Raw genomic sequence first — 16,447 nt, forward strand, 5'->3', positions numbered from 1 at the left:
AAGTTTCAACATTTTACAAAAAAAGAAAACACAAAATAAAAACAGTTAAAAACAGATCAGTCTTTCCATATCTTATCTTTCGTTTGCTTGTTTCCCTGACCTCCTCACACCTCCCTTTTTTGTATTCCAGTTCAATTAGTTAATTCAGCAAATCCTTTCCCTCTTTGATTTTATCTTAATCTTTTATCTTAATATATTATAGCTTTACATTATCACCTGTTAACAATCCAATTTTACATATTTCTTTATAACATTGCTACTAAAAACCACTTAACTTCAATCCAACAGCATTCTAACATTCATTAATTTTGCAGTGTTTCTGTAAATAGTCTTTAAATTTCTTCCAGTCTTCTTCCACCGACTCTTCTCCCTGGTCTTCAAAGTCCTTTACACCTCCAGCGTCCCCATGCATCCCCCTTGCCTCCTAACATAGGGTTTCCAGACGTCCCCAGTTCCCGGGGACAGTCCCCGGATTTGCAAATCTGTCCCTGGGAAACGTGACAACGGCAGCCTCAGCAGCCTGGAGCCAGCCTGGTAGCGCAGTTGGCTGTGGCCGGCTTCAGGAGCTGCTCGCTGCCGTGGCGCCTGCGATTTTTCCTCGCCGGAAGTCCCCATATGATGTGCCTTGTGTGCTGTACTGGGGACGTCCGGTGGTACAGATCTCCTGCCCCCTTCCCCCTTTGTTTTGACTGATCGGGGGGGGGGGGGCTCAGGAGTTGTGGGCGGGTGGCAGTTGCCCAGTTTTTTAAAAACTCTGCTCATTTATGTTTCACAGGGTGCAATAGAAGGGCTTTGCACCTTTATACAATATGCATGTGTGCTTGGGCCCAGGGTCTTTTGCCTCGCCATCCCCACTGCTGACTCCCTGTTGCTACTCAGCTTCAAAAAAAGAAGTATCCCCGGATTCATTGAAAAAAATCTGGTAACCATATACTAACACCCTCCCCCAGGTAATCCCAACATCCCCTGGGGGGGGGCAGTGCTGTCCCCTCTGGGAACCCCTGAGTTAGATATTGACGGAGCAGGGCCTCCTTTGCCAGAATGGCCAACTTCTTCTGGTTTGTGTCTCTCTGTGCGTGTGTGTCTATCCTCTCTGGCGAGTCTGCGTTGAGTGTGCCACACCCGATTTTTGTCCCTGTCCGTCCCTGGCCTGCGTGCCCCACTCGGGGTAGTCCTGCCCTCAGGCCTAAAGGCTTAGCCCTATCCCACTCCCTTTCCCTAGGATGTGCCTGAGCATCGTAGTTTGGAGTACCCCAAGCTGTACGAACCGGGGCAGCTCAACCTGCTCTTCAACAAGCGGGAGTTCTTCATCTGCATCGCCCAAGGGATCTACACCTCTGTCTTCATGTTCTTCATCCCTTACGGGGTCTTCAGCGACAACTCCCACCTGGCCGACTACCAGTCCTTTGCCGTCACCGTGGCGACCTCCCTCGTCATCGTCGTCAGCGTGCAGGTAGGACAACAAACCCACCCAGCCCAACAGCAACATATACATCCATATATCTACATATCTATATATATAGATATATTTATATATATATATATCTCCCACAAGTCCTGGCTTTCTACTGCTTCTTATCTGCTGCGAATAAAACAGGTGTTCGACCCAAGGTGTACTTGCATCTGCATGAGCCCAGGGGGCCAAGGGTGGTGCATTCTGGGAGATATTTTGCTAGGGGGCTAAAGGCAGTGCATTCTGGGAGATTTCTGCTCGGTGGCCAAGGGCAGTGCATTCTGGGAGATTTCTACTAGCCCTTGGCATTGGTGAAAGTGGATCATTGCAATGCATCCCCAATTATAATTGCAGTGGTACCTCTGGTTGCTAACGGGATCCGTTCCGGAGGCCCGTTCACAACATGAAAAGAACACAACCCACAGCAGCGCGTCTGCGCACGCGTGGGTTGCGATTCGCCGCTTCTGCGCATGCGCGTGACGTCATTTTGTGCGTCTGCGCATGAGCGAGCGGCGAAACCCGGATGTAAACCTTTCTGGTACTTCCGGGTCGCCGGGGGACGCAACCTGAAAAAACGTAGCATGAAGCAAACATAACATGAGGTATGACTGTATTGCGTTATTATGAGCTTCAGGTTACATACGCTTCAGGTTACATACACTTCAGGTTCCACACTCCACTAAGCCAGAAATAGTGTTTCAGGTTAAGAACTTTGCTTCAGGATAAGAACAGAAACCGGGCTCCGGTGGCGCAGCGGCAGCAGGAGGCCCCATTAGCTAAAGTGGTGCTTCAGGTTAAGAACAGTTTCAGGTTAAGTACGGACCTCCGGAATGAATTAAGTACTTAACCCGAGGTACCACTATACTGTATAATCTTGAAAGGAGGTTTGGCTGCGAGGGGGTGTCACTGTGAAAATCAGGAAGGGACCCTGCATTTCTGAATTTGCCACTGCACCACTGGTTGTGAGGGGAAAGCACTCCACATATGCTCAGTGGAACCTTTCTCCAAGATCGGTGGCTCGCACTGTGGGGCGGCAGGAAGGGCCTGTGCCATCCCTCGCCCCCATGATGCTCTGCTTGACCTTCTCTCCCCCCCCCCCCCCAACAGATTGGCCTGGATACAGGATTCTGGACGGCTATCAACCATTTCTTCATCTGGGGCAGCCTGGCTGTTTACTTCGCCATCCTCTTTGCCATGCACAGCGACGGCCTCTTCCAGCTCTTCCCCAACCAGTTCCGTTTTGTGGGTGAGTCTGGAGACTGCTTCTCTGTTTGGGTCTACAACTTCCTCTCTCTCTGCCTTGCCCTCTCTCACAGATACCTCATTTTCTTGCCTCGTTGCAGAACTATTATTGACAAAGGTGGTGCATTCTGGGAGATTTCTACTGGGGCCCAAGGGCTGTGCATTCTGGGAGATTTCTGCTGCATGGCCAGCAGCCGCGCATTAATAATAATAATAATATTTTTTTATTTATACCCCGCCCTTCCCGGTTCAAAAACCGGGCTCAGGGCAGCTAACAACAAATTTAAAACACTTAACTGATGCAACAAAATACAGCATAAAATACCGTATAAAACGTGAATAACGATAAATTCAGAATTCAGAAATCAATTTAGGGGGGAAATCCATCCAATAAACATTAGATGATCACCAGGGCTAGCTGGCTAAATTAGTCCTATTTGGGCCAGCAAGGAGGCCAGGGGAGAATTAGCTGTGGGATCCCAGAGTGAGTATTCTTCATAAAAAGGGGAGGGGGAGGGAAGGAAGGGGAATAAAAGATCAGGCTAAGTTCAGCCTGGCGGAATAGCTCTGTCTTACAGGCCCTGCGGAAGGAAGTTAAATCCTGCAGTGCCCTGGTCTCATGAGACAGAGCATTCCACCAGTTCGGAGCCATCACTGAGAAGGCCCTGGCCCTGGCAGAGGATAATCAAACTTCCTTAGGGCCCGGGACCTCTAAACTATGATTATTCATGGACCTTAAGGTCCTCTGCGGGGCATACCAGGAGAGGCGGTCCCGTAAATACGAGGGCCCAAAACCACAAAGGGGACATTTCTGCGAGGTGGCCAAGGTGCATTATGGGAAAGTTCCTTTACACTTTTGTCCAGGGGAGGGGACGGCAGGGGGACCTGGTGTCCACGCTGTGGTGAGCTCCCCTGTTTCCCAGATCAGAGGTGCCTCTGAATCTCTCCCTCTCTCCCTGACCTCTTGCATTCCTTCCTCTGCTCAGGCAATGCCCAGAACACACTAGCCCAGCCTGCCGTGTGGTTGACCATTGCCCTCACCACCGTCGTCTGCATCATGCCAGTGGTCGCCTTCCGGTTCCTCAAGCTGGACCTGAAGCCTGAGCTCTCGGATACGGTGAGTTTAGGTGCAGAGGGATCCCAAATGGAAGATGGGGGAGAGGCCCTTCCTTCCCTCCCTCCCTCCCTCCCTCCCTCCCTCCTTCCTTCCTTCCTTCCTTCCTTCCTTCCTTCCTTCCTTCCTGTCAGGGAACTGCCATCGGAGCTAGAGGCGGAGGGAAGGCTCTCAAATGATGCTGGAGAAGGGCCCAGCGGGGAGAGAGGCAGCTCAGCAGAGGGGGAAGCAAATCAGCGCAACACCAGGGATAAAGGGGGGCTGATGGGGGAATGGGCGAGAGGGCTCCAGGACTCTTCACTGGACACCAGCGGGGAGAGCGCAGGTCCTCCGCTACCCACGCCCTCCCTGCGCAGAAGACTTCCGCGCAGGGAGAGTAGGAGGAGACTGGGCGTCAAACAACTTTTATGTTGGAAAAGGTTTAAGAAACGCCCACTGACCGATTCTGCTAGCGACTGAGGCAGCCACGAAGAGAAGGGCTGTCCAGACAGAAAGGTTTAACAAGGCAATTTGGCCTGGAGAGGCGGCAGCTTACGCACGAGCAACCCCATTCTCATTACACTTCCTTCCTTCCTTCCTTCCTTCCTTCCTTCCTTCCTTCCTTCCTTCCTTCCTTCCTTCCTTCCTTCCTTCCTTCCTTTTCCCTGCAAGGTAGACACCTTATCTGTCTGCCAGTCCCCACTCTCCCTGGCAAACTCAGGTTCTAAATGTCCTTCTCTTTTTAATTGCCGTATTTTTCACTCTATAAGACGCACCAAACCATAAGACGCACCTAGTTTTTGGAGGAGGAAAACAGGGGGGGAAATACTCTGAATCTGAGAAGCCAGAACAGTGAGAGGGATTGCTGCGCAGCGATCCCTCTCGCTGTTCTGGCTTCTGGGATAGCTGCGCAGCCTGCATTCGCTCCATAAGACGCACACACATTTCCCCTTACTTTTTAGGAGGGAAAAAGTGTGTCTTATAGAACAAAAAATACGGTATTATTTTTTAAAAAATGAATATGTTTTGATGCAAGCAAAAAAAAAGAATGAGATGGTTCAGCAGGTAGAGCATGAGACTCTTAAATCTCAGGGTCTTGGATTCGAGTCTAACATTGGGCAAAATATCCTGCATTGCAGGGTGGGGTGGCCTGGGTGACCCTCGTGGTCCCTTACAACTCTATGATTCTCAACATAACCATGTTATGAACTCTGTGATTCTCGAGCATAACCAGAGCGCAGAGAGATTGGAATAAAACCATTCCTGTATTTGGTTGTTATCTATTATGTCGACAGTGGCTATTCAGGGTTTGTTTCGTACAGAACCTCTCTGCGTATTGACATGGGACACTGACATAAAGCAGGGCATCTGTAAGGTTTTGGATGCAACTCTTTTTGTGACCCGCCCTTGCCACTCCGTCGTGGCATGTCAGGGGTTCTGACGGCACTCTTGTCCAGGTAGCTACAAGCAGAAAATGCCCAAAGGCTCTTCCAACCAGAGCATGAAGCATTCTATAATCCCACATTAAAACTTCTGCTTCTAGCAGGTCTCATCTGTCTGCCCTGAGAGGTGCCAGTTCACTTAAGTCCGCAGCCCAAATCCTTGGGATATTGCCAGCAGCCATATTGGGCAAGGCCAGCCTTGGCCAACCAGATGCCCTCCATAAGTTTTGGACTACATCTCCCATCACCCTCCCTGATTGGCATGGCTATTTTGGACTACAACTCCCATCAGCCCCAGCTGGCATGATCATTTCTGGATTACAACTCCCATCAGTTTTTAGCCGGCACGCACATAGAGTTACAGACACAATGGCCGCGCTGCCTGGGGCTGATGGGAGATGTAGTCCGAAACAGTAAGTGGCGTAACTCAGTCGATGGAGCAGGAGACTTTGAATCTCAGTCATTCCGGCACTCTTCAGATCGCTGAATCGTTGAACTGCAGATTTGGAGGGGACCACGGTGGTCATCTAGTCCAACCCCAACAATGCAGAAATCTTTTTGCCCGACGTGGGGTTCAAACTCATAACCCCTGGGCAGTTGCCTCCTACTTCTTAAAAGAGTACAGACCGCCCCAGCCTAGGCCTTTAACCTGGCGTAGTGGTTAAAAGTCTCAGACTAGAACCTGGGAGATCTGGGTTCGAATCCCCACTCCTCCCCAGGTGTGATGTTGGGGCCAGTCACTTTCTCTCGACCTGACGTGCCTCACAGGGTTGTAGTGAGGAATATGGGGACGGGGAGACTGATGGGTGCCCCCACGAAGGAGGGGAGGGGGAAAACCCAGATTTCCTTGCTGCCTCTGACTCTCCCCTCCTCTCGCTTTCTTATCCCCCCCCCCCACAGGTGCGCTACACCCAGCTGGTGAGGAAGAAGCAGAAATCCCAGCAACGCTGCATGGGGAGGGTGGGCCGGGCGGGCTCTCGCCGCTCCGGCTACGCCTTCTCCCACCAGGAAGGCTTTGGAGAGCTCATCATGTCGGGCAAGAACATGCGCCTCAGTTCCCTCGCCCTCTCCAGCTTCAGCGGCCGCCCCAGCGCTAGCTGGATCGAGACTTTGCGCAAGAAGAAGGGCAGCGGTGGCGGTGGTGGCGACAGCAGCGTGGCCAGCAGCCCTAGTGGGGGTGGGTCCGACAAGACGCTGAAGGTGTGAGGAGGAAGGTCCCGGGACAGACAGACGGACACACGCAACGGACGGAACTCCCTGCCTCAGGAGGGGCGGGGAGGGCTGCCCCACGGGCCAGAAATGGGCCCCCCCCGGTAGCCGCAGAGATGCGGATCTTACCGGATGGATCGAGGAGGCCTAGGAGGCTTGCGGCCGTATAACCAAAAAGATGATGATAATAATAATCATAAGAATAACTGACTGCTGGCTTACAGTGGCAAACAGGTCACGGGCTGGGGTAGGGGGTGCACAGGTGTAACCCCCAAACACACACACACACACACACACACACACACACACAACCCTCAGACTGATGTTACCCTGAACTGTTGTGCAAAAGGGAGTCTTTTTTTCTTCTTCCAAGAATGAAAAATCCAGTGACATCTCCCTGAACCGCACATGAATGTATCTGGCTTGGAGGCGCAAGAAGGTTGGGGGCGCTTAAAGGTGCGTCGGAGGCTGGAGCCTCGCGTCAAGAGGCGGCGGGCGAAAGATTGGGGGGCGGGGGCCCTGCACCCCGCTTTCGACCCGCCCTCCATGCCTTGTCCTCCTATCATCTAATCGTGTCTTTTTAAAAATATATATATATACAGATCTATATGAAAGAAAACGATCCACGTTTACAAAAAAAAAAAAGGAGAAAAAAAAGATTATTATTTTTTTCTATTCCACATTGGCATTGGAAGTTCTCTAGGGGGTGCCTCCCTCAGGCACTGGGCAGCGGTGTTTAAAGGACAAGGTTGGACTGGCACGGCTTGGGAGATCTGCAGGAGCTGTGCCACCCCAAGTGCGAGGGAGAAGAATTCGGGCACAAGAGGTTGCTAGCCTCCAGCAAGATGCCTGGAGCATGGATTGCGGTTTTTTTTTCTTTCGGGGAAAGAGGTTGCAGGGGGAAAAGCTTTGAAACACATCGGCTATTTTCTCTCGCCCCCCCCTTCGAAGAACCCGCTTGGTTTGCTATTTTTTGCCCTCTTGTCTGCACCCCAGAGAGTCTACACCCTTGGGTCTGCTATTCCCAAGGCAGGAAATAGTTTAAGAAAAAGAAAAAAAATATTTTTATATAACGTAGGACCTCGGCTTGCAAGCAGCTCCCTCCTCTTAAACACCCACCCAACCAACCACCTCTGCCAGTTCTCTGGTTTCCACCAACAGAAGCCCACCCATCACAGCAGAGCTAACTGGGTTGGGCAAATGTTGGGCTGAGAACAGGAAGGCAAGGGACTTCACCTGTTGTGGTGCTGGCTAAGGATGAGGAATCGGCTGGGCTCAGGCCACAGCTTCCCCCATCCTTGCGCTCAGCTCGGGGCTTTGCTACTGCAGCCCGCAAAGGATGTGAGAGGGCGTCGAGCCCTTGGCACCCAGTTTCCTCACCACCCTCCCGCAAAGCAACATCTATTCTGGCAAACGTCCCGACGGCTTACTTGTCCTGCAAAAGTTCATTTTTTAAAAAACCAGGCACTTGTGGCGAGTCGCTGTGTGAGGACGCGCCTCGTGGAATTGTTCCAGAAATATGCTAGGAACTGGGGCGTTGTATGTAAGGATAGCCCTACTCAGAGTAGACCTACTGAAGCGAATGTTTGTGACCAACTTAGGCACATTTCGTTTCAGTCGGTCTGACTCTGGAGTGGATGCGAAGAGGATCACCAGCCTCGTACGCAGATGAGCAGGGCCTGAAAGTCAGGATTTGATAGCCTCAAATTCTGCTTCGATCATGTAATTCTCTCACTGGCTTGCACTTCAATCCTAAATGGCAAATTTTAAAATGCATACACCTCTGTCGTGTCTATATAGACACACACATACACAGTCTTGAGTTTGACCAAAACAACAGTCCCAACAGCCTCATAGGCCAAAATGTTGGGGCCTAGGAGTTTCCTTGCCACTGTCGGAATAAGGAAAAGCCAGTAAATTTAAGATTTCTCTGTGGGTGGGTTCCTCCCTTACTCTGCTGTGTGACTTTGGGCCACCCCCTACTCAGTTTTTGAAGTTTCCTGGCATATCCCCCAAATTTTATTCCCCCCCCCCATCTTAGAGGCACAGGCAGGGGGCTCTTTTTTGCAGCGGCAACATTTTAGCTCTGCCTCTCACCCGTCCCCCTTCTTGCCTAAAACCCGACTTCGATACCAAAGAGAAAAGTTCATTAGGAACCGGGGGGGGGGGGGGCGGATTGCCATGGACTACCTTATTTTTATTGTGTGTGGGTTTTTTTGGGGGGTGCAGGGTGAGAGGGGCTTTATAAGCAGGGCAGCCGTGCCGTGCAAGGACCGAGGGACATTCCATATAATTTATTACATATTTCTATACTTGGCAGAATTGTATCATTTTATGGGTATAAAGAGAAATTGCATTTTCTTAAAAAAGACCAAAAAAAAGCTATCGTCGTGTCTTTTTGTGTTTGTTGCTTAAATGACAGGAAGTCCGGAAAAGGGGGCGAAAGGCACATCCGCCCCAAATCCCAGGAGGTCACTCCTTCGACTGGCTGTTGGCATAAACTGGTGGGGGGTTAAGTCATTTGGCAGTCATTGGTTTTTGCTTAATGCTGCCAAGGGCACATTTCAGCCAGAAACCCAGAAGGAGAGTGAGATACTGGGTGGTGGAGGCCTCAGGAGAGTCCTGAGGGCCAGGTGAAGAGCTTTGGGGGGCCGGAGGTTCTCCAGGCCTGCTCTGGGTGCCATGCGATGTGTTTGGCCCTGGCACCATATTTTGTGGGTGCCAGGCACCTTCGTGGGGAATTTTGTGGGTGCTTGGGGCACCCAGGGAGCTGGCACCTATGTCCCAAGCAGACCCACACACTGATGGCAACCAGCGAATCTGGACGTTGCGGTTTCAAGATTTCAACTGTGGGTAGGCTTCTTTGCCGGCTCTCTCGCCCACCCTCCCATCTCATAGAATCATAGAGTTGGAAGAGACCACAAGGGCCATCAAGTCCAACCCCCTGCCAAGCAGGAAACACCATCAGAGCACTCCTGACATATGGTTGTCAAGCCTCTGCTTAAAGACCTCCAAAGAAGGAGACTCCACCACACTCCTTGGCAGCAAATTCCACTGTCGAACAGCTCTTACTGTCAGGAAGTTCTTCCTAATGTTTAGGTGGAATCTTCTTTCTTGTAGTTTGGATCCATTGCTCCTCTATATGACATCTTTTTATATATTTGAACATGGCTATCATATCACCCCTTAACCTCCTCTTCTCCAGGCTAAACATGCCCAGCTCCCTTAGCCGTTCCTCATAAGGCATCGTTTCCAGGCCTTTGACCATTTGGGTTGCCCTCCTCTGGACACGTTCCAGTTTGTCAGTGTCCTTCTTGAACTGTGGTGCCCAGAACTGGACACAGTACTCCAGGTGAGGTCTGACCAGAGCAGAATGCAGTGGCACTATTACTTCCCTTGATCTAGATGCTATACTCCTATTGATGCAGCCCAGAATTGCATCGGCTTTTTTAGCTGCCGCGTCACACTGTTGGCTCATGTCAAGTTTGTGATCAACCAAGACTCCTAGATCCTTTTCACATGTACTGCTCTCAAGCCAGGTGTCCAAAGGTGGCAGCAAAGTAGGTTGGAGATTTATTACCGCACTGTTCCTGCATGTTGGGCTACTTGAGAGGAGGAGGAAGAAGCGCAAGGGAAACCCCCGCCAGGATCAAGGCCAAGAAAAGGAGTGATGTTTATATCCCCATCTTTCCTCCAAGGAGCTCAAGCAGGTGTACAGTGGTACCTCAGGTTACATACGCTTCAGGTTACAGACTCCGCTAACCCAGAAATAGTACCTTGGGTTAAGAACTTTGCCTCAGGATGAGAACAGAAATCGCGCAGCGGCAGCAGGAGGCCCCATTAGCTAAAGTGGTACCTCAGGTTAAGAACAGTTTCAGGTTAAGAACGGACCTCTGGAACGAATTAAGTACTTAACCCGAGGTACCACTCTACTTAGTTCTCCCTCTCCATTTTACCTGCCCTGCCCAATATTTTATCCAAGTTGGCACCCCTGCTTGCTTCTGGGAATTGTAGCTCTGTGAGGGGGAATAGGGGTCTCCTAACAACTCTCAGCGCGGGTGGCGCTGTGGGTAAAAGCCTCAGCGCCTAGGGCTTGCCGATCGAAAGGTCGGCGGTTCGAATCCCCGCGGCGGGGTGCGCTCCCGTTGCTCGGTCCCAGCTCCTGCCAACCTAGCAGTTCGAAAGCACTCCCGGGTGCAAGTAGATAAATAGGGACCGCTTACTAGCGGGAAGGTAAACGGCGTTTCCGTGTGCTGTGCTGGCTCGCCAGAGCAGCGATGTCACGCTGGCCACGTGACCCGGAAGTGTCTCCGGACAGCGCTGGCCCCCGGCCTCTTGAGTGAGATGGGTGCACAACCCTAGAGTCTGTCAAGACTGGCCCGTACGGGCAGGGGTACCTTTACCTTTAACAACTCTCAGCACCCTTAATAAACTACAATTCCCAGAATTCTCTGGGGAGGGGGAGCCACGACTGTTTCCACGGCATCACCTCTTGCACTTCCACTCCCAGCCAATAAACCTGTGTGGAGGTACACTGCCACTGCCCAAGGAGGCTTCACATAGGGCAAGCCTGCGCCTTTGGAAAGCAGGCAGCTCGGTTTTATTATATGCAGCTTCCCTCTTCTAGGTGGGTCGAGTTCAGCAGGAAGCTCTTAAAATCTCAGGGTTTGAGCGCCCTATATTGAGTGAAAGATTCTCTGCCTGGCAGGGGTTTGGACTAGACCATGGGTAGGCAAACTAAGGCCCGGGGGCCAGATCTGGCCCAATGGCCTTCTAAATATGGCCCACGGACGGTCTGGATATTGGCATGTTTTTACAAGAGTAGAATATGTCCTTTTATTTAAAATGCATCTCTGGGTTATTTGTGGGGCCTGCCTGGTGTTTTTACGTGAGTCGAATGTGTGCTTTTATTTAAAATGCATCTCTGAGTTATTTGTAAAGGTAAAGGGACCCCTGACCATTAGGTCCAGTCGTGGCCGACTCTGGGGTTGCAACGCTCATCTCGCTTTATTGGCCGAAGGAGCCGGCGTACAGCTTCCGGGTCATGTGGCCAGCATAACTAAGCTGCTTCTGGCGAACCAGAGCAGCGCACGGAAACGCCATTTACCTTCCCACCGGAGCGGTACCTATTTATCTACTTGCACTTCGACATGCTTTCGAACTGCTAGGTTGGCAGGAGCAGGGACCGAGCAACGGGAGCTCACTTCGTCGTGGGGATTCGAACCACCGACCTTCTGATCGATAAGTCCTAGGCTCTGTGGTTTAACCCATAGCGCCTCCCGCGTCCCTATGGGTTATTTGTGGGGCATAGGAATTCGTTCATTTATTTTTTTCAAAATAGAGTCCGGCCCCCCACAAGGTCTGAGGGACAGTGGACCGGCCCCCTGCTGAAAAAGTTTGCTGACCCCTGGACTAGACGGCCCTTCTTTCAAACTCTGCAATTCTATGGTTCTGGGCGGCAGGGCCTTTCCCAGATTTCCTCCATGAGATCTAGCACCTCTCCTTTCAAATATAGTCCGGCCCCCCACAAGGTCTGAGGGACAGTGGGCCGGCCCCCTGCTGAAAAAGTTTGCTGACCCCTGGACTCGACGGCCCTTCTTTCAAACTCGGCAATTCTGTTGTTCTGGGCGGCAAGAAATCTTTCCCAGATTTCCTCCATGAGATCTAGCGCCTCTCCTTTCAAATTTAAAAACAGAAGTTAAAATTAAAATGCTGAGCCAAGGGTTTTGGGGCGGCCTCTCTTGCGGAGGGTTCTTCCCCACCCCATCGCTGTCACTCTGCCCCCTAGCCCTGCTTCCCCTTTCAGCTCCACCCCATTGCACAACCCACCTCCCCGCCCCGGCTTGCACAACCAACCAGAGCAACCCTGCCAGGCAGGCAGCAGCAGCAGGCTCCCCTCGGGACAGTTCCTCAAACGCTGCGCTGCTCGAGCGAGGATGGTGCCAAGGCGAAGGTGGCACGGCAGCCCGGGGGGTCTGGCAGGAAGAAGCCTGGGGGGCGGCGGCGGCCGCAGCTGGCACCTGCCTGGCACCATGTGGCTGCTCGGGGTCTCCTGGGTGGCGCAGCTGGTCGCGGCTGCAAGCGGCTTGGTGGACCAGGAGCAGCTGTGCCCGAAGCCGGGTGAGAAAGAGAGACTTGTTTCGCCCATTGCATGGCTGGATCGGCACGGCTTAAATATTTGCGCGATGCTGCGGAAACGAGCCAATCCCCCAGTCCTTTGCCCTGCAAAAATGCGCTTTTTTCAACGATTGCGCCCTGCCACCTGTCCCCTTTGAGCCTCCCAGGGTAGGTTAGGCTGAGATAGAATAGGAAAAAATAAAGGGAAATCTCCTTTAAAAATAAATCGTGGAGGCGTGTTTCGAACGAGAGGTGCCTGCCCTGTAAGGATGAATTTTTAAAGCTTTTTTCTGTGCTTTCCTTCGTTTGATCCTATCAACAACCCTGTGAGGGAGGATAGGCTGAGAGAATGAAAAATCAGTGGGGGTCTCCCTTTTTTATCCTGGGGGCACGTTTCAAACAACTCCTCCTGTAAGGAAGAAATGTATTAAATTTATTTATTAGATTTATTTCTCCTTTCGTTTAATCCTCACAACAACCCTGTAGGTAGGTTAGGCTGAGAGAATGAAAAATTAGGGGGTCTCCCTTTTATATCCTGGGGGCACGTTTCAAACAATTCCTCCTGTAAGGAGGAAATGTATTAAATTTATTTATTAGATTTATTTTTCCTTTCATTTAATCCTCACAACAACCCTGTAGGTTGGTTAGGCTGAGAGAATGAAAAATTAGGGGGGGGTCTCCCTTTTTTTTTTTTACCCTGGGGGCACGTTTCGAACAAGAGGTGCCTGCCCTGTAAGGAGCAAATGTATTAAATTTATTTATTAGATTTACTCCTCCTTTCATTTAATCCTCACAAAAGCCCTGTAGGTAGGTTAGGCTGAGAGAAAATGGCATGTTAGGGAAATGCGAACTGGGGGTATGTTTCTTCTTAAGAGCAAGAGATTGTCTGCCCTGTCAAGATGAGCTTTATTAAATTTATTATGATCGATCTCTCTGTTGCTTCTCCCATCACAGCAAGGAAGTACGCAGGCTAAGCTGACAGAATGAAATTTTTAGGGAAGTGCCTCAGGACACTTTTACCCTGGGGTCAAGTTTTGTCTTAAGAACAGCCAGTTAAAAAGAGCCAAAAATCCAGAAATATTCAACAAGTTGTTAAAACCAACAATAAGCTAAAAACCAGATTCGAACTCGTGCATCAGTGTTCCGCGTTTCTAGACAGGCTTGACTAAAACCAAAATGTTCATACCAGTTGCAGAAAAGAGGTAACATCAATAGGCAGGGAGTTTCAAAGTTCAGATGCTGCGATGCTCAAATATTGATTTCTTACATATGAGTTGAGTTGCAGCCTGGGTATATATGGAAGGTGCCCCCAGGTTCCCCCCCCCCATCGCTGCTCTAACCACTGTACCACGCTCCTTCAAAGGGCTTTCTGTCGGTGGGGATTTATTGGGATAATAAGGCAGTGAATGGAAAGGTGAAGCCTCCGCAATTTCAGTTTGGCACATTTAATCTGGCAAATTGCACGCGCACAAATTGTGTGTGCGCCCACCCCTCGAAAGTTTGGAGAAACTGAATTGTTGGTTCTCTATTTTCTTTTTCTTCCCATAACTTGTCGTTGCGCCTTGTGGAAGGGGCTGGCGTTTAGGGGTCTGGATGGAGGAGACGGCACAGATGTGGTGCCTAGTGGTTAGTGCTTGAGAGCGGCAGGAAGTGGCAGAGGGAGAGTGGAAGGCAGTGGGTCAGGAATCCTGGCTCCCAGTTGTGGGAATGGAGTCTGGGTCTCACCTTTGGGAAGACCACACACCTCTGAGTTTTCGGTCTGTGAGAATAGGCTGGAGGGGAGAAGTGGTTTGAGATTCTTGAACGATCGCGCCGCCGGCTCCGAATGGTGGTTGCAGCAGGATAGAGGAAGATAAGGGCTATCTTATCTGTGGTTGCGGGCGCACCAAATATCTAAACCACATAGCATCCCCTGCAGAACCCCGGGAACCGTAGATTGCCTCTGACAATCCTACAATTCCCAGCGCCTTAAAACTACAGTTCTCCAGATTCTTTTCTTGGGGGAGATGTGCCTTGCCTGCCTTATCTATAGAACAATGAAACTACATTAAGGACAGGCGGAAGCTGGTGGATCTCAGGACAATTTGCTGCAGAACCAGCAACGGGTTTTCTGACTCCTAAGCCGTTCAGACAGCTGAACAACTTTCTCCAGCACTAATTACATTTGCCAGTTTAACTGACTCATCCGTATTCCAGTCGTCAATGGAAAGTGACCTTCTCTGCTTCCAGAGATGACATGTGTTCAGACCTGCTGCTCTTGAGAATTATTTATTATTATTTATTCTCGTTATTATATTGATATGAACCATTTTTTAAAAAAATGATCAAATCATAGGTCCACCTCTCTCTGTCTACATTGATTGGTAGCGGATCTCTAGGGTTTTAGAGGTCTTTCCCTAGTCCTACCTGGAGGTGTCGGAATTCGAACCTGAGTCCTCCTGCATGCAAACCAGATCTTTTAAGTTCTGAAGAAAGAAAACCAACAGCAGGAAGAAGGCAGGAGGCTCGATTTAGAAACCTTTTTAAAAAAATCTTTCTGTGTGGCTCCTCTTCCTCCTAAGTCAATACTGAAACCGCAGTTGTGTTGTCTTTCTGTAGCTAATATGCCATTCGGTATGCCAGGATCAAGCCCCAAATCATACTGTGGAAACTGTGCTGTTGCTGCTTCTGCTTCTGTTATATTTATTTACATCCTTCCTTATATTCCTATATATATATCCTTATATTTACTCAAGGCCGCTTACACAAATTAAAAACAACACGGATAAAAACATGTAGAAGATGTTCGTCTAAAAAAGAATTAAGCCATAACAGAATTAAAACGAAATAAAACTAAATCTATTAAAATAAGAAGAGGTGTCCAAACAGTTCAGCACAACTTTAAAACCTTTTTCTTTTTTTAAAAAAAGGCCTTTGCTTTAAAAGAAGGCCAACATTGTTAATAGCAGGGGATGATGGGAGTCGTAGTTTAGGCACATGTGGAGGGCCAGAGCCTCCCCACACCTGTTTGATATTGATCATCATAGAATCATAAAGTTGGAAGGGACACTGAGGGTCATCTAGTCCAACCCCCTGCAAGGCAGTTGTCCCTTATGGGGATTGAACCTGCAACCTTGGCATTATCCGCACCACTCTCTAGATATTTATTTATACACCGCCTTTCCCCCAGTCTGGGACTCAAGGTGGCTTAGGCAAATTAAAAACAACACAGGTCAAAAACGAAAAAGCTACAAACATATAAAAGATCATCATCAAAGCGTAATAATAAAATTAAAGCAATTTTTTTTTAAAAAAACAAACCACCCAAATCTTATTAATATGTGGGCAGTGAAAACGGGACAGCACTGTTAAAAGCACATTCACGAGTCCTAGTGGAATAAAACAGCATTTGCTTGCTGGCAGGGAGACAGCAAGGAGGGAGCTAGTTTAGCTTCCCAAGGAAAACTGAGTTCCACCGTTTGGGGGCAGCCACTGAGAAGGCCCTGTCCTACATCCCCACCATTTGGGACTGTGGGGCTGATGGAACTGAGAGAAGGGACTTTCCTGAAGATCTCAGAGCCCTGGCAGGTCTGTATGAGAGGATACGGTCTTTCAGATAGGTAAAGGGACCCCTGACCATTAGGTCCAGTTGTGACACTCATCTTGCGGCGCTCATCTCGCTTTACTGGCCGAGGGAGCCGGCGTACAGCTTCCGGGTCATGTGGCCAGCATGACTAAGCCGCTTCTGGCGAACCAGAGCAGCGCACAGAAATGCCGTTTACCTTCCCACCAGAGTGGTACCTATTTATCTACTTGCACTTTGACGTGCTTTCGAACTGCTAGGTTGGCATGAGCAGGGACCAAGCAACGGGAGCTCACCCCGTCCGTCTTTCAGATAGTCTGGGCCTAAGC

The 16,447-nt window shown here is 50.1% G+C and overlaps 2 protein-coding genes across 4 annotated transcripts in view; both read left to right on the plus strand.

Annotated features, from left to right (window-relative positions):
* ATP8B2 (ATPase phospholipid transporting 8B2) overlaps positions 1 to 7,889 on the plus strand; it is a 92,460-nt gene extending 84,571 nt beyond the window's left edge. For all 3 annotated transcript variants that reach the window (XM_077920029.1, XM_028708994.2, XM_077920028.1), the window contains 4 exons: positions 1,223 to 1,453; positions 2,561 to 2,699; positions 3,682 to 3,812; positions 6,131 to 7,889. In XM_077920029.1, the coding sequence (XP_077776155.1) occupies positions 1,223 to 1,453; positions 2,561 to 2,699; positions 3,682 to 3,812; positions 6,131 to 6,436 (807 nt within the window). In that variant the 3' untranslated portion in view covers positions 6,437 to 7,889. The remainder of the gene's footprint in view (positions 1 to 1,222; positions 1,454 to 2,560; positions 2,700 to 3,681; positions 3,813 to 6,130) is intronic.
* A 4,433-nt stretch (positions 7,890 to 12,322) lies between these two features.
* IL6R (interleukin 6 receptor) overlaps positions 12,323 to 16,447 on the plus strand; it is a 33,225-nt gene continuing 29,100 nt past the window's right edge. Inside the window, exon 1 of the mRNA XM_028711065.2 lies at positions 12,323 to 12,559. Coding sequence (XP_028566898.2) covers positions 12,376 to 12,559 — 184 coding nt within the window. The 5' untranslated portion in view covers positions 12,323 to 12,375. The remainder of the gene's footprint in view (positions 12,560 to 16,447) is intronic.

The sequence above is a fragment of the Podarcis muralis genome, chromosome 16 (assembly GCF_964188315.1).
Source record: "Podarcis muralis chromosome 16, rPodMur119.hap1.1, whole genome shotgun sequence".
Taxonomy (NCBI): Eukaryota; Metazoa; Chordata; class Lepidosauria; order Squamata; family Lacertidae; genus Podarcis; species Podarcis muralis.